The following is a 17,995-nucleotide window of genomic DNA, read 5'->3' as shown; positions in this document are numbered from 1 at the left end:
AAATAAAAGAGTTGGATATGTAACTGACTGAGCCACCCAGGTGCCCCAAGAGACTTCTTGTAAGCTTTCTATACTATATGGTTTTTTAAAGTAAGTATGCATTGTTACAATAAAATTTTTTAAAAAGGAAGTTAAGTTTTAGTTTCATAATGAAAATGACACTTGTCTGATTTTAAGATAAAAAAAGTTACTACCTGAAAGAGTCTCAGAGATTGAAGACTTATTAACAGGACTCAGAACTGCCAATGATACCTGAAGAGGTTCTATGTTTTCCTAAACAAAGAAAAACAAGAGTAGAAATTAGACATCCTTAAAGTCAGTGGACATGTAATGTGCCCAAAAAAAAAAAAAAAAAAAAATTTTTTTTTCTTTTGGGCATTTTTGTAGATGGAACTTGAGTAAGCATACAGATGGGAAATCAATAAAAGATTAAGAAAAAAAAATCAGAGCAAAATAAACATACTGAATATAAAAATATTTTACAATAATTTACCAATCTTTAATGAAACTGTTTACTAACTACAGTCCAACAAATAAAATATTAAATGATGCACTAATAAGCTACTCTGTGGTTTACTTAAAAATCACATGTACTAATTCTAAAGTAAATAGGATATTCCATTAATAAACACAACCTAACATTTCAGTATTACTCAGGGGGACTTCAGGGAAAATGGCAATACAAATGCAGATATCAAATCTTTTCTTTCCCACATAATTAACATTATCATGGTAGCTATTGATTTTTCATAAATAAAACTTGTCAGTTTGAAGAAATTTTCTATAATCACCAGTTTGCTCAGAGTACTTATCAGAAATGACATATGGTTTCCTTAGTTTGTTAATATGGTAAAATATAGACTGTTTTTCAGATAGTAAACCAACTTGCCATCTCTGGGTTAAATCTCAGTTGGTGTTGATATAGTACCTTTTTATATATTATGTTCATGAGGTGATAGTTTTCTTACAATGTCTGATTATGGTAGCAGGTTAATGCTGACATTGAACTGAACATTACTTCTACCTCCTTGGCTTGAAAGGGTGTACATAAAATTAAGAATTCCTTAAGTGTTTGGTAGAATTCATTAGCAAAATCATCTGGACATGCAGTTTTTTCTTTGTGGGAAGGTTTTAACTACAATGTCAATTTCTTCAGTTAATATAGGGCTAATGAGGTCATTTATTTCTTCTAGTGTGAGATTTGGTTGTTTTTCAAGGAATGGTTGTTATTCAAGGAATAGTTTGCTTATGTTGTTGAATTTATTGGCATTAAGTTTTTCATAATACTTCCATATTATCTTATCTGTATCACCCTTCTAAAACCTGTTAGAAAATGCGGTCAAGTCACATTTTATTCCTTATATTGTAATTTGAGTATTTCTCATTTTTTTCTCTGAATAGTCTGATTAGAAGTGTACTAATATCTTCCAAAGCATAATCTTTTTACTTCAATGATTTTTTCTCTATTTTTGTTTTTTACTTCATTGATTTCTGCATTTATCTTAATTCCTTCTGTTCACTTTGGCTTTAATTTGCTTTTATTAGCTTCTTAAAGTAGAAGTTGGAATCATTAATTTGAGATGTCTCTTATGCTGAAATACAGGCTTTAATTATTTCCCTCTAAGCTACTTTAGTGTTTACAGCATACATGTTTAACTCAAACCGCTTTATGTAAAGCATAAGAGCACCTCCCAGCCTTCGTGCCATATTATTTTTGTTGTATTTCTTACTGACATGTTATAAACCAAACAATATGCTATCATTATCCTTGCTTTAAAGAATCTTTTATAGAGTTTAATAATAAAAAAAAAAAGTCTGTTACATTTGCCCACATGGGTTAGCAGCTTCAGTGGTCTTCATTTCTTTGTTAGATTTCCATCAGGAGCCATTTTGCTTTCGACTAAAAAATTTCCTTTAACATTTCTTCTAATGCTAACCCACTATGGCAATGAATCCTCTCAGCTTCCAGATGTCTAAAAAAGCCTGTCCTTCACCTTTGTTTTGAAAGATGGTTTCACTGGATATAGAATTCTAGGTTGATATGTTTTGTTGTTACTGTTTTGGTATTTCCTCCAAGTAAATGCTGCTGCATTGTCCTTTGGCTTGCAGTTTTAATGAGAGTTCGGCTGCCTTTCATGTTTGTTGTTCTTTAGGGTCATGGGTCTTTTTGTTCTAGGTCGTACCAGGCCATATATCATGGTTTCTAAGTAATGATGTGTCTTTGCATATTATTTCATATTTCTTAGGCTGGGAATTTGAACTTGAGGATTTGTGAGCTTTAAATTTTATCAAATCGGAAAACTCAGCCATTATGTTTCAAATATTTTTTCTATTCTGATCTCTCCTCTCCTTTGGGGACTCTAAGTATATGCATATTATGTCACCTTAAGTTGTCCCAGGCTCATCAACTGCTTATTTTTGTTCAGTTGTTTTCACTCTTTCAAGAATAGTTTCTATTGCTACATCTTTAAGTTTGCAAATCTTTTCTTTTGCAGTCTCTAATGTGTTATTAATCTCATTCAACATATTTTTCTTCCCGAAGCTTCTAATTTTCAGTGACTATAACCTCCAGAGTTCAAGTTAGATCTTTTCTGTATCTTTCATGTTCTTAACAAGTTCAAACTTTGCTCCACTACCTTGAACATATGAAAGATAGTTAAAGTAACTTTTTAAATGCCTTATCTACAAATTCTACCATATGTGTAATTTCTGGGTCTATTTTTTTTTTTTTAAGATTTTATTTATTTATTTGAGAAAGAATGAGTGAGAGAGAGCATGAGAGGAGAAGGTCAGAGGGAGAAGCAGACTCCCCAAGGAGCTGGGAGCCGGATGCAGGACTCGATCCTGGAAGTCCGGGATCATGACCTGAGCTGAAGGCAGTTGCTCAACCAACTGAGCCACCCAGGCGCCCTCTGGGTCTACTTTTATTGACTGGTTTTTCTACCCACTGGGGGCATCTTTTCTTACACAGCTATTAGTTTTTAATTGAAATGTCAGACATTTTGAATTTAATGTTATTTGATACTGAATAGTTTTCTGTTGAGTTAGGTTATACAACACAGTAAAGTCGCTTGGAGGAAAGCTGTGTCCTTTCGAAGTTTGCTTTTGAGCTCTGCTAGGCTTTTAGTCTAATTATGTCCTGCTAGTGAGGCAATACTCTCCCGAGTATCTGATGCCCTCTGAATTACAAGGTTTCTTCAACCACTCATGTTGGTGGGAATAGTTCCTGCCCATCTGTAAGCTCTAGGGATTGTCTCCTCTGCCCCATGTGGATAGTCCTTTCCCTGAAATCAGGCAGTTTATTCACAATCACACATTGACCAGTACTCAGCTACAGGCTCAAGTGAACCCTTTGCAGATCTCCAGAGCTATCTCTGCAGCTCTCTCCTCTCTGATCCTTTGCCATGAGCTCTAGCCTTCTTTGCTTTCCCAGACCCCAGCTCCATTTTCTCAATTCATGGAGATTGCCAGGCTCTACCAAGGTAAAACCTTCCTGTGCTGTGGCCTGGGAAGTATAGTCCAGGCAGTAAGCTGGGGTTCCTATGCAGTTTGTCCCATTTGTTCCTCTTCTCTTGGTGATTACTATCCTGTGCTTCCTGATGTTCAATGTCTGAGAACCACTGTTTTGTATGTTTTCTGGGGATTTTTTTTTTTTTAGTTGTTTCTTACAAAAATGTCAGTTAGGTCCCTCCAACTCCATCTTGGCTGAACATGGAATATTTTTATTTCAAAATATAACAGGCAAGGGAGAGAATGAATGATGGCCCCAATATAAAAATGGGTAAAGATTAATAGACAATTCTCTAGAGAAGAAATCCAAAGGCTTATAAACCTAGGAGAAAGGTTCAAACCTCATTAGTAAACTAAAAGTTTTCAAGTCATCTTTTTCTCTTATTGAGATATTTTTAAAAAGTGCTGTCAATACCCAGGTTTACAAAGTGTGGTAAAATAAAACCTTTATACTACACTTTCTGAATGCTCAGCAATATATATCAAAAAGGTTAAAAAAAATCCATTTTTCATCCAGTAATTCTCCTACAGAAAATCATCTTAGAGGAAAAAAGTTTGTATTTACAGTGTATCAGTTCTAAGGTTGTTGCTCTCTCAAATCTTTCTACCTCTGAAATCTGAGTATATCCTACAATTCACGGTGTATGACAGATTCAGTTCTGGCCCTTATCTTAGTGATAGATAAAATAATGGTACATCCTACAGTCAACTGTATTTAGGGTCATGAAATATGCAGTGCACAAGGTGTCATGCAAGTATGAGAACACGGCTAATCCCCCATACACCTGTCATGATAGGCACAGGGTTGGGGGGGAGGGAACCTACCTAGAAAACTGCATTAATTTATACCATGACACATCATTTAGTCCATTTCGTGATTTCAAAGCATAATTATTATTCACACAAAACAGGTGAGGCCTGATGGAAATAAAAACAAGTTTGTTTCACATTTTTCACACTTACAAGATTCTCCCCCTTGTCATCAAAATTTGGTTGTGATAACTGTAACTGCACAGGAACTGGTGATTGCTCAAGTAGCAGAGGACTGACACCACTTAAATCCCTTTTGCGGACAGGCGTTCCTCCTTTACGCAATGGAGTATTTGCTGGCAAAGACTCATCAAACACCTCAGGGCTTAGATCCTCTCCAAAAGTAACTCTTTTCCTCTTCCTGATATTTAGAGAAGCTGGCACTTTGCAATTTTCTTGACCTTCTGTAGATAATAAATGGGTAGATTAAAAAATATTAGGCTATATTTCTTATCTAAAAATGCATATCCTAGAATCTTTTAACATGATTAGATTCAGCTCTTACCCATTTAATAGAAAATAGTTTGTAGAAAAAAGAAATTCAAAATGGAAAAGGTTACAAAGTAGTTCTAAAATATGAAAATAGATTTTAAAGTAAATGTTGCATGAGTATCTTAGAAGTTTAGAAAATTGAAATATCAATTTTCTTTACAAGTAGTACCATTAAGTACAAAGGGGCAGATGAAATGGACAGAGTAATTGTCTCTCCAAAGAGATTCCAGGCAACTGTCCTTCCTTCCCATATAATGTGAGAAGCATCAAGGCATTTAGCAGATCATTGAAACTACCACATAGTAGATCTAATATTTCACAAGAAAAGGATACCATGAAGCTTCAAAATAAATGTGAATTTCTTACCTGCTTTTTGTTCTTTGCAATAGTTTGCAAGACTTGAGATTAAGCCTGGATGAGTCCCGTCATCACAGAGATTGTCACAGTGTTCCTAAACAAAATAAACATAAATGAATAATTTTACATATATAAATGCATATGCACTTCGGTAAGAAGGGCCACTCTGAACTGTCTGCCCAAGAGAGATACTATGCAGTGTTGCAGATTACATTTACTTTCATAATTGTTCTGGCTTACTGATATGAGCAACAAAGAAAAATTAGATGCCCTAAACATTACTTTAGTAAACAGTATTTTAGGTCAAGATTAAAGAACAGAAATCCATAAAAAGGGCTGAATTAATTCCATCATTTTTAATCTGGCAAATGAAGATCAGGAAAATGTGAGTGGCTAGAGTTATACCACAGTTGGTGTCAGATAAAAGAACTATCTACAGGTATGAGAATTGCATGAAAATAAGAAAACAAAAAGGTAAATGGCATAATGGGGTGTTTTGTCTTTTAAATATGGGAACCACACCTTTTCTAAGTTCTTGAGTTTGGAACAAGGCAAAAAGGTAACATCTGTCCCTGTATACTTCCCCAAAAGCTTGAGAGAGTTGGCAAGCTGGGGAGGGAGGGTCAGTCCAAGTCCTGAAGCACCAGACACGGTCCCACTCAACATAGGGCCCCAAGTGACGCAGGTGGGAGCCAGGGCTGTGGGCTCCATGAGTCACCTCCAATTCATCACCTGCTTCCTACACCCTGGACAAACTCCTGTTCTCTAGGGCTGTTCATTGACTCCACTGCCCCCATTTCAGGAGCAGCACCTTCTCTCAGCATCTGTCCTGCCCCCAACAAGCCTCCTTGAGCAACTATCTCTCAAGTCCATTTCATCTTCCTGATCAGGGAAATGCCTTTATTTATGAAATAAGTGAATGCAGAAAACAAAATTCTTGAGAACTTTGAGGCTATCGTTAATTAAAACAACCACAAAAATTAGCTCACGACTCAAACTGTATACACCTACAAACTTTAGAGAGCTCAGTGAAAAGATCATTGATCATAAAAATCTTCATAAAGTTTTCGTGGTAGGATTTGTTGTTGGCTATGTAATGCTGTTAATCAGTAAGGGTTATATGGATCATGAAGATGTTAAGTCTGTTTGAGGAGAAGATAAAACGAATACAACATATGAATAAGCAGTTTTGCATAGAAACCCACATCAGCTCTTTGATCGGAAAAACTGTTAAAATGTTTAAGATAACCGGTGACCATAACTATTCATGTCAATAGAAGATGGCTACCTCCTTTTGGCTTTAGAAACAGATGTGTAGGCCTGGTTATATATTTAAATGCCTGTGGACTGAAAACAAAATAACTTCTCATTTGCCAGGCACTGGTGCTAATTTCATATTATTATTGAAGTTAATGCTCAAATCACCTTGTAAGGTAGTTACTAGTGTTGTCCGTTCACAAGACTAGTTGTGAACTAGAAGGAAGCCAAGGTATAAAAAGGTGACATAATTGGCCCAGCAGCTCTTGAACTTCAGAGTGAGGATCTGAAACCAGGCACTTGGGACTCCAGAGCCCATTCTCTCCACCTCTCAGAGTTTATAGCCTGCCATGGATTTCTATATCAGATTTATCTGGGTTCGTTTAATAACCTCAAGCCTAAATTTACTTCAAATGGGGCTAATATTCTCCTTAGAGTACTAGGACTGCATGTCCATGATCTATGCCAGAATTGTCCATAGACATACTCAATAAGGGGCGCCTGGGTGGCTGAGTCCGTTAGGCATCCGACTCAGGTTATGATCTCAGGGTCATGAAATGAAATCCTGCATCAGGCTCTGCTGAGCGTGGAGTCTGCTTAAGATTCTCTCCTCGTGTCTCCCTGTATCCCTCCCTGCCACAACTTGTGTGCATGCATGCTCTCAAAAAAAATAAATAAATACAATTTTAAAAGACTCAATAAATGCCAGCTAGTTCCCATCAACCTACTCTTCGTTCATCCAAGCTGAGTTTAGAGAAACATACAGGCCTGTGAATAAGCTATCTCTGAGACCAAATATTTTAGGTGGAAATAACTAACACACATTAATAATTATGAAACTCTCATACAATAAAGTCTACATATATCAAATTGTCAAGTTATATTCTATGCTGAGTTTAGAAAGAGGAAAGAAGAAAGGAATGAACTCTGCACAGTGCTCTAAGTAAGGAAAGGAGGGGAAAACATTTGAAACCAGTATGACATATACAACAATTCACAAAAATTGCTTCAAGCCCAAATGCATATTTATTCAATTTGCTTTAGGAAAAGGAGCTCTAAACTTACCTGCAGGCCCTCTGGAAACAGCTTAACAGAGGTTTTCTTTAGCACAGAACGAAGTACAAAGGTCTCAGAGGATGAAACGTCCCTCGTACACTGTGAAGTAACCAGGGACCTGACTTCAGGAGTGGTGTCTGTGCTCACTTCCATCAAATTGTCAAGTGGAACAGCATCCCTTGATCTTTTGCCCTCTATACACTCGGCAACCATGACTCCTTCAAAGGAACATGTAAACAAGAGAGGTGGAAGACATCTGAATCAAGTGTTCTACACCAAAAATACTGTGCATTTGCAAAGAGACTAACAAACACATTAGAAGAAGTCCAACCCCAAATATCCACCTTAGGGCAGAACATCTGGAATTTCACTTGAATATATAAAGAAGACACGTGGCGCTGGCCATAGTTTTCAATTCAAATCTAACTCCTGAGGGTAAAGGTAAGCAAGGAGTTTGGCTGCCATGAATCCTAGAAGAGTGCCCAGGCCTCCACTCATGACCGCTGCGCTTTGCACCAGAAAACTAACCTGAGCTGAACAATGAAGGAGGACCAATTTCATTGCTGGAGTCAGAGGCATTTGAGGATGCAAGGGTGGTGCGAGGGAGAAGATGGGCTGTGAGGAGAGAGATGATTAAAAAAAAATTTTTGCATGTTGTGTGTGCTCTCAAACAAGGCAAGGCTTCCTCCTGCATATTTTTTTCTCACAAGAGAGCCTTTCCTTATGATCGACGCTTAACAAATATATATTGGGCACTTATGATGTGACAGGTGCTCTTTTCTAGGTGCCAGAAAGACAATGATCAATAAAAACAGACAAATCTCCCATACTCTGGGGTACACACAGACAATATAAAACCCGGGAGTGGTAGAAGGAAAGAGGGAGCTACACCTATTAAAGGTGAACATAGCAAGAGGGACCCCTATGCTGGAGCTGTTCTCTAGCTTGTCTGCAACATGGTCATATAAGTCTACAGGGGATAAAAGTACACGGAACTAACTATATACACAAATGAGTGCATGTAAAACTGGGGAAATCTGAAAAAGAGTCAGTGGCTTGTATCAGTGTCAGTTTCCTGCTTGGGATATTGTATGACCACTACCCAAGATGCTACCACCTGGGGAATTTGGGGGGGGTCGGGGGGACAACACTAAATCCTTTTAGATATGATTTTGTACAATTGCTTGTGACTCTAAGTCACCTCAAAATAAAAAGTTACAAAATGTATAGGTAACAAGTAGTAATGTATTCCTTTAAAGGAAATAATATCAAAATTAAAGGGATATGGCAGGATAAGGTGGGAGGGGGGAGTTGCTGTTTGGAGGTGTTCAGGGATCAAGCAGGCATCTGAATGAAGTGAGGAAGTGAGCTATGCATGTATCTAAGGAAGAACCTTACATGCATGAAACCAAGTGCAGAGAACTGAGATGAGAATGTACTGGACACATAGAGGTAGAACAAGACCAGTGTGGCTGGAACAGCGTGAAAAGGAGAAGAGAGCTAAGAAGCTCCAAGAGAAGGCTAAGGACTAGGTCAGGTATGGACTGAGTCCCATTCTAAGTAGGGTGGGAGGTCAATGAAAGATTTTGAGAAGGGGAGTGACATAGCATAGCTAACATTTTAAAAGGACACCCTGGACGCCATGTAGAAGACTCCAAAGAGGGGGGGGCTGGCAAGAATGGAAGCAGAGCAATCACATAAGAGGACACACGAAACAATCCAGGCATGAGAAGGTGGGAGCCCGGACCACAATGATAACAGTTAGGGGGTGGGAATTGGTTAGACACCTGCTATATTGTCAAGATAGAACAACCAACAGCATTTGTTAATGGGACTGAAATTGAACTTTTCTTTTTTTTTTTTTTTTTTAAAGATTTATTTATTTGAGGGAGAGAGGTGGGAAGAGGGCTAGCAGGAGAGGGAATGAGAGAATCTCAAGCAGACTCCCTGCTGAGTATGGAGCCCAACATGGGCTCAATCCCAGGACCCTGAGATCATGACCTGAGCCAAAGTCAAGAGCCGGACACAACCAACTGAGCCACCTCGTTATGCCCGGAAGTTTAACTTTTAAAAGGGAGGTGGCCAGAGTTACTCCAATGCTTTTGACTCAAGCAGCTGGGTGAATGGTAGGATGGTTTATTGAGATGAAATAAAACAAAACAACAAAAAACAACCCAGAGATGAGCAGACTGGGGAAGGAAAAATAGTCAAGATCTTCTTGAGTATTAATTCCTAAGTCTGAGATGTTTATTAAACATCCCTGTGGAGACCAGAAAAGGCAGTTGAGCACTTCAGAGTTCAGGGAAGAGGCCAAGGACGGGTATTTAAATTCTGAAGTCAACAGCATACAGGTAGCATTTAGTGTTGTGGGAACGTCCACAATCACCTAGCGAGTGAATGCAGAGAGAAAAAGCCTGAGCACTAAAGCCAGGGCACTCAAATGCTTCAAGGTTAAAGGATGTAAGAGAAGAAAATAAACAGACAAATAAGGAATGGTCAGTAAAACAAGGAAGACCAGAGAAAACGGCGTCCCGATGCCCAGTGAAGAAATGGTTCCTCTAGGGAGGGCAATGGCAGCTCTGCCTGCCGTGCTGGGGCCCTGGGGAGAGGGTCTGGTGAGAATGCCTAAAGGGATAGCAATGAAGAGGTGACCAAGGCCTGTTAGGAGCTGGTGCAAGTGAGAATGGGAGGCGAGGAGACAGAGCTCCACCAGCTCTTAAAGGGAGCTTTGCCATAGAGGAAGCAAGGAAATGTGGTTTTGACTGAAGGAAATCCCGGGACAAGGGTCAGTTTAAGAAGGGAGATAATACAGCACACTGTATGTTAATGGGAGAAGTGAACAACTCAGAACAGAGGGAACACCTCAGGCAGGAGGTCCTCCAAGTGGCAAGGGATCACCCTCAAGGGACCGGCTTTGGGTCAGAGCACAGAGGATCTACTGGAACAGGAAGGGAGGGGGGAGGGAACAGACGCTTGTTCAGAGGGGCATGAGCATGTGATGGTGAGTGGCCCAGCCCATTTGCTTTGGACATATTTCATTCTCTCCATGACAGAAGCATCCAGGGACAACGAAGGGGCACCAGGGAACTTTATCTCAGTCATTCATAGTAGGGCTGTCAGATTTAGCAAATACAAATACATGAAGCCCAGTTCAATTTTAAATTATATCTAATTATTTAAGTGTATGTATGTTGATATAAAAGAAAAAATACTGCACGAAACATAATGTGTAAAGCAAAAACAGTGCAGGATTTAAAATGAATATAAAAGTAATATAGAGGTTATCAATAGTGTAAAGGACCATAAAAGACATGGGTGGGCAGACAGGAAATAGAAACTTTACAAACTGTCTGGATCTATTTCCCCTAACACCAACTCTTTTTTGGTTCCAGGACCCAATTCCAGCTTGGGGGAAGGGGATTCTCCCACACACAATGCCCCCAAGCAATTCTTAGACATCAGCAGGAGGTCCAAGAACTCAATCCAAGTCTGACCCTACCCAGAGATTGATCAGGTTCCATAGGTCAAGGGCTCAGTCCAACAAGAGCATCCCTCACTCATTTAAGATGCCAGTCTCGGGCACCTGGGTGGCTCAGTCAGCTGGGTCCTGGGATTGAGCCCCACATCAGGCTCCCTGCTCAGCAGGGAGTCTGCTTCTCTCTTTCTCTGCCTTTCACCCTGTTTGTGTGCTCTTTCTCACTCTCTCTCAAATAAACAGATAATTTAAAAAAAAAAAAAAGCCAGTCCCAAGTCCTGGGCTGTCACTGGTGCCTCTGACATGCTATAGACTGGAGGTTCCAACAACCTCCTCCTTAGATTTCAGACACCAGTCACAAGTCCAGATTGCTACCTAAACTTCTGACTGAGTGGCTATCAATCAAGAGGTTCTCTTAATGTTCTTTTAATTTGCCAGAGCAGCTCACAAAACTCAGGGAACCACTGTGTTTGCCAGTTCATTAGAAGAAATGAGAAAGGATATCAATCAACAGCCAGATGATGGAACAAAAGAGAGATCTGGGGAAGAGGTAGAGAGCTTTCATGACCTCTCTTAGAAGTAACACGCTACCCACATTACCATGTGTTTGTTCACCAACCAGGATGCTCTCTGAACCCTGTGTTTCTGAGTTTTTATGGAGGCTTCATTTCATGGCCATGAATGGTAACGCCATTGGCTGATTCAATCTCCAGCCCCAATCCCCTCATCAGAAGTCAGAAGTGGGGCTTAAAATTCCACCCTCCAATCACATAGTTGGTCCTCTTGGCAACCAGCTCCCCACCACTGGGTGGGGTCCCAAAGGCACTTTCATTAATAGTAGTAAGATATCATGTCACCTTTATAGGTGTATTTTCAGGAACTGTGGAGGAAGACCAAATCTATCTGAAAACCGTGTATTTGGTCATCTATTTATTTATTTATTTATTTATTTATTTATTTAAAAGATTATTTATTTATTTATTTGACAGAGAGAGAGAGAGAGAGATCACAAGTAGGCAGAGAGGCAGGCAGAGAAAGAGGAGAAAGCAGGCTCCCTGCTTGAGCAGAGAGCCCGATGCAGGACTCGATCCCAGGACTCTGAGATCATGACCTGAGCTGAAGGCAGAGGCTTTAACCCACTGAGCCACCCAGGCGCCCCTGGTCATCTATTTATTATTATTTATTCATTCAGTAAATATTCATTTAGATAATGAATATAAATATATACTTTATAAATTATTATACTACACTGTCTTTTACATGAAGTTGTACAACATTAACTCTAAGTAGACTGAAAGGTTAAGAATGTATTTTGCAATCCCTAAGGTAACCTTAAAATGATACAATGAGGTATAGTTTGAAAGGTAAATGGGTAGGGGGTTCTAGCTGGCTCAGTCAGTAGAACACACAACTCTTGATTTTGGGGACATGAGTTTGAGCCCCACTTGAGGATGAGAGCTTACTTTAAAAAAATTTTTTAAACAAATATTTAAAAAAAAAAAAAAAAGGTAATGGATAACTGGCTTTCCAAAAAGAATATTTCAAATAAACCTCTAAAAGAGAGAAGGGAAACAGAGGAACAAAAATCGGAACAGAAAATGCATGAAAAAAATGGTAGATTTATAAATCAAACCATATCAATAATGACTTGAAAGGCTAATGGACCAAGTGCCCCATGGAAAGGCACAGGCTCTTGGAATGGATAAAAATGCAAGACCTAACTCTATGTCTTTAAGTTTTACTTTAAAGATAAAGACACAGGTAGGCTGATAGTAAGCCTAATACCTTACTGGTGACTTTCACACAATACCAGCATACTGATTTGGGGAAAGTTTTGAACATTGGTCCCTTTCCACACTTAAAAACCAAAAAAAACCCTCAAAAAACAAAAAACACAAAACCAAACCAAAAACCAAACCAAACAAAACAACACACATGGAAGTGTTTTCTCTTACAAAATACATGTTATATGTTCAGACATCCTGTTTTGCTTTGTTTTTTTAAGATTTTATTTATTTGACAAACAGATACAAGTAGGCAGAGAGAGAGGGAAGCAGGCTCCCTACTGAGCAGAGAGCCCAATGTGGGGGCTCAATCCCAGGAGCCTGGGATCATGACCTGAACTGAAGGTAGAAGCTTTAACCCACTGAGCCACCCAGGTCCCCCAAGACATGCTGTTTTGTTTTTTTTTTTAAATAACAGATTCTGTCAACTTGGAAATATCTCACTCTTACCAGCAGCAGTTTAAGGAAAAAAAAAAGTCCTCTCTCATACAAGAATTCTGAAACATTTCTACTAGACCGAGAGCTCCTAAAATGTAGGGTGCTGCCTCAGTTTCCCCAAAGATTAGTAAACCAACCACAAATGTCTACTGAACACATATTTCAATAGGTGAAATGGCACAGGTACTACGAAAGATTAAATACTTACCACTTGAAGCCTCTGTGAGCTTGGAAAGTGAAACAGACTCTCCAACTAAATATCCAGACCGTGTTAAACCAGATTCAAAAGATTTCTTGGCAGGGGGATAAAATTAAAGAAATATTAAGTCTTATTACTTACTTGAGTATTGAGATCTTTATAAAGATTAAAGTATTACAGATTACCTAGAAATCTGATCTTAAACCAGTCACTACCTAGCTGTTAGGAAAGCATACAGGGATGGAGCTAAAAACACTGTAACTGCAGCCTAAACATCCTACTGAACAAATTTCAGCTCCCTAGGAAGTCTGGAGGGCACGTTTCGTTGCCTTACTATTAGAAGTCTAGAAAACTATAATGATTAATTTTAAAGAGGAAATTCTCAAAAGTAATGAAGAATGGGGGTGTCTGGGTGGCACAGTCGGGTAAGCATCCAACTCTTGGCTTTGGCTCAGGTGATGATCTCAGGGTCATGAGATGGAGCCTCACACTGGGCTCCAATGCTAAGCGTGGAGTCTGCTTGAGATTTCTTTCCCCATCTCTACCCCTCCCACCCCCTCTCTCTTAAATAAAGAAATCTTAAAAAAATAATAATAATAAAAAATGTTACATAATTATTTTAAAAGGTATCAATAGCTAGGAAAAACATTAACGGCTAGGATAGAAAATACATTCCTATTAATGTGGACACCATTTCTAAATCATGATGTATGCCCAAAGTGCTGATGAAAAACTATTGGTTTTCCCGGCTGATAATTTCCTATCAACTAGAAAAAAAGAGAGGGAGCAGAAATTGTAAGTGACTGTAAGCTACAAATGAAACCTACTGGGCCCTGAAGAATCTTACTATCAAACATTTATTATGCCAGTCCAAATCAGATCAACAGAATATGCTCTGAGTCTTTGCGACAGAGAAGTTACAGATAAAAAGTTTCAGATCTAATGGTGTCAGGTGTCTGCTCTAACTAAAGATATGGGAACCAGCTATGTCACACCAGAAGTAAAGCACAGAAAGCCAATAATGAGAGAACCAGCTTCCTGTTTACATGTGAGTGAAGGTCAAGATTCCTCAATAGTAGTATTTAATTCATGGAGCTTAAGATCTTTTGATAATCTTGACAGGCTTTAGGTAGTCATAAACAACAAAAATCCCTACACCTATTTGAAAGAAGTGAGCAGAGCGAAGGAGAAATTGCTAAACAGCACCCTGTTTCCTAACCAGTAATAAAGCAGGTAGAGGCAGAAAAGCCAAGTGCAAGACTTCTCAGACCTGAGCAGCACAGCCCAGAGAGAATCTTCAGCTCATTTGCCAGTTGTGTAAATAATGTGCTCCTGTTTCTGCTTCCTCCAGCAGACTAAAAGCTGCTCGAGGGGAGGACCATGATTTTCTCACAGCTGTACCATCAGTATCTAGAACAATAGCTGGCAAGCAGAAGACCACAGGGCTTAATATTTTCATTAAATGTTTTTTTGTAACCAAAAGCAACATATTCATCAAAACTTGTCTAACCAATAAGCTAACAATGAAAAAATTTAACAAGTAGGAGATTCATACACACACAACATAATTGAAAACTCAGCTACAATATAAAAAAACAAGGTACCCTAGCTGGAAAAGGGTTCTAACAATGTTAAAAGTGTCCAGCCAGAAAAACCAAAGCTTCATTTTCCTAGGACTCTGGTCAGTGAATTACCTCGGAAAAATCTGCAGATGCAGCTTCAACAGCACACATTTTGCCTGTATCAGGAGAAGGGGCACTATGGAATATCTGGAGATGAACCGCATCCGTGAGATTTTCATCAAAGCCACTCTGAGAGGATATCCTTCGACGCTTGGATGATAAGTTTGCGGGGAACTCAGACTCTTGACATCCACCAAGATGTTCCTTTTTGGCTATATACAGGCAAAAATATTTTCTTTTACTATACCACTCTTAAATTTTGCACATAATAATTTCAGTAAAATGTAGTGCTTGAATCTAAATATTTTATCAATTAAAAGTACATTTTTCTATTCAGAAGAAATCTAGCTGAAAGATAAGAGAATATCACTATTAAAAGGATAATAACTATTATTAAAATTTTTTTCTAGACTTTAAAAATGTACAAAGATACACTAATATGTATTTCTATTTCTGATATAGTATCTCACTATTTTAAAATATACAAGGAAACCTTCTTTTTTAACTTTTTTTTTTTAAGATTTAAGATTTAAGAACACATGTGAGCAGGTGGAGGGGCAAGAGAGGGAGAAGCAGGATCCCTACTCAGCAGGGAGCCCGAAACAGGACTCCATCTCAGGAGCCCAAGATCATGACCTGAGCCTAAGACAGATGCTTAACTAAGTCAGCCAGGGGCCCCTCTTCTGAACACTTTAAAGGATGTGGTTATGTTCTAATACTGGTTCTGCTTTGACTGTGTATGGTTTTATGAAACATATAGCCAAAATGTGCCTCAGTTCTTCCCAGCCACAAAAAGTGAATTTGGTCATCTGCAGAACTAGAGCAATCATGCCAGTAAAATATTTTAAAATACAGGTCAGGAGTGAAAAATAGGTAAGTTACAAACTACAAATACAAACGAGTACATCAGAGTGGGTCACACACTGGGGAGGTAGATGAATGGGACTTGAGTAACAGTGCTCTGTGCGTGAGGAGGTGTTGAAATGCACCTGAAGTTGGTTCAAGAAACCAAAACAAAATCACGTGGAACCTCAGCGTGCAAAGCACCGAGGAATGGTTATGATGATTATGGTAATGTCAAAACTTTGTTCAATTCTGGCATTTCAAATGCCTTGTGATTGCAAACCTAGAAGTGATAGGAAAAAGTGAGTTATGGTAAAGAAGAGAACAGGCTATTAAGATGCCAGATTAAATATATCTGTTTATAACATCAGGGCTGAGTGTTTGGTATTCATAGAAATGCTTGCCAAGCTTAATAATCAACTTCCAAAAATCAAGGTTTAAATGTTCAAATTTCCCTCATTCTAAAGATAAAACAAGCCAACCAGCTCTGCCATGTTAACACACAAAACTCCACTGTGGCCATGTGGAATTATAGGCTCGGGAATGAGCGAAAAATCAGGTTTTTTTCGAGACAAACCAGAAATCCAAATTTTTGTGTGAAATTTCCCAAATTTTAAATGTTAGGCTCCATTTAAAAATACAGCTCTGCTCAGAAAAGACTGCCTTCACACTGTGGAACTAAATCTTTTTTATACCTCACAGGCATCTCTGAATAAACACAGAAGTCCAAACTCACTGAATTCTTTTTACTTACATGAGCCTGTTGTCTTGAATTCTCCTTCAGCCTCTGAGAATTCAGGATGGTCGATCATGTTTTCATTCTCCTTTATGCAGTGAAAAGCTGACTGGAAGGCAGACATTCGCTCCCTTAAAGAATTAACATTTCGATACGGTACAGGACTGCCCTGTTAAAATACAGACATGGAGGGTATTATAAAGAAATCAAACGGAGCATCTCTATTCTAGGCCTATAACCATTGTATCCAAGACTAAATACATAAAGGCTTTTTGAAGATCAGAGGTAATGAGTGTGGCAGAGCCTCTTCTCCCTTGAATCACGTATTTTCACTTTGAATATTTCAAACTGCTGCCATCACCCTGGTTTCTCCTCTGCTCCTCCCTCGGTTTTCAACCCGAGCCCAGAGAACAGCTGTGTGGTTATGTCTAGGCGTACAACCTGGCTCAATACTGTTATTAGTCAGGCCACACACATGACAGAAATCTGGAGTAGGTGGGGAACAGCTTTAAAAAAAGCACCTGTGCAAAATACATCCCCAGTTATCTGGGGACTAAAAACTCTAAAAGGATTCTTCCTGCAGAGCTTAAGGTCTCTCTTTTAGAGTTCCTAACTTTGAGTTCGTAACCTGAGACAATCTCGACGAATCAGATTAGGAAAGGGAAAGAAGTTGAGCACAAAAATGTTTGAGAGGTCTAAGTAAGCAATTACATGGAGAACTCAAGAAAGCACTGAATCCAGAGACGGGTAAGAAAGAAGAACCTGCCACTTTAGAAATTTCACCATATGTGTGTGTGTGTGTGTGTATATATATATATATTTTTTTTTCACATACATACATACATAAAATAATCAACTGAAAACCATCTGCATGACACACGAGGGTCTCAAAATACCCAGGTCAATCCAAGCTAATCTGACTGCCTATTTCCATCCATACACACCCCTTCCCCAGGAGGCCAGGACAAGACGCAGATGTTCCCGGAGCAGTTCAGAGACCCACCTTCACACTTACCCTCTCCCCAGTTAAATTTTCCTTATTTCATAGGACCTTACTTCCTCAGCACTAAAAGCTGTCGTATGCTAAAACTACAAAGCCAAATAGATGGTTTAAGCACAAGAGCACTCTGGAAACTCTGCTAACAGGGTTAGCCAAGGAGTCATCAATTTCATGGACACTGGCAGGGAGATAAGTGCCAGATACATGCGAGTAACATACAATTAAAGAGTTCTGTTACCCAAAAATTATTAAGTTCTTTATCCAGTTCCCCCCCCGTTACTATTTAGTCTAATATTTCCAGTAATTTGGAGCTAATAACAATTTAAAAATTATACCAACAGATAAAAGTAAAAAAT

The 17,995-nt window shown here is 38.8% G+C and overlaps 1 protein-coding gene across 3 annotated transcripts in view; it reads right to left on the bottom strand.

Annotated features, from left to right (window-relative positions):
- The window catches only part of CDCA2 (cell division cycle associated 2), a 48,475-nt gene that overhangs the window by 17,599 nt on the left and 12,881 nt on the right, over window positions 1-17,995 (bottom strand). For 2 of the 3 annotated variants that reach the window (XM_059393166.1, XM_059393175.1), the window contains exons 5-12: window positions 16,658-16,808; window positions 15,073-15,272; window positions 13,388-13,472; window positions 8,011-8,097; window positions 7,492-7,700; window positions 5,179-5,263; window positions 4,474-4,724; window positions 195-273 (exon numbers count right to left, since the gene is read on the bottom strand). In XM_059393166.1, coding sequence (XP_059249149.1) covers window positions 195-273; window positions 4,474-4,724; window positions 5,179-5,263; window positions 7,492-7,700; window positions 8,011-8,097; window positions 13,388-13,472; window positions 15,073-15,272; window positions 16,658-16,808 — 1,147 coding nt within the window. The remainder of the gene's footprint in view (window positions 1-194; window positions 274-4,473; window positions 4,725-5,178; window positions 5,264-7,491; window positions 7,701-8,010; window positions 8,098-13,387; window positions 13,473-15,072; window positions 15,273-16,657; window positions 16,809-17,995) is intronic. The other variant, XM_059393185.1, reaches the window with a different exon arrangement.

This window comes from Mustela nigripes, chromosome 1 (genome assembly GCF_022355385.1).
Source record: "Mustela nigripes isolate SB6536 chromosome 1, MUSNIG.SB6536, whole genome shotgun sequence".
NCBI classification, from domain to species: Eukaryota; Metazoa; Chordata; class Mammalia; order Carnivora; family Mustelidae; genus Mustela; species Mustela nigripes.
The sequence above is the reverse complement of the archived record's forward strand: the minus strand, read 5'-3'. Positions and strand labels throughout refer to the sequence as shown.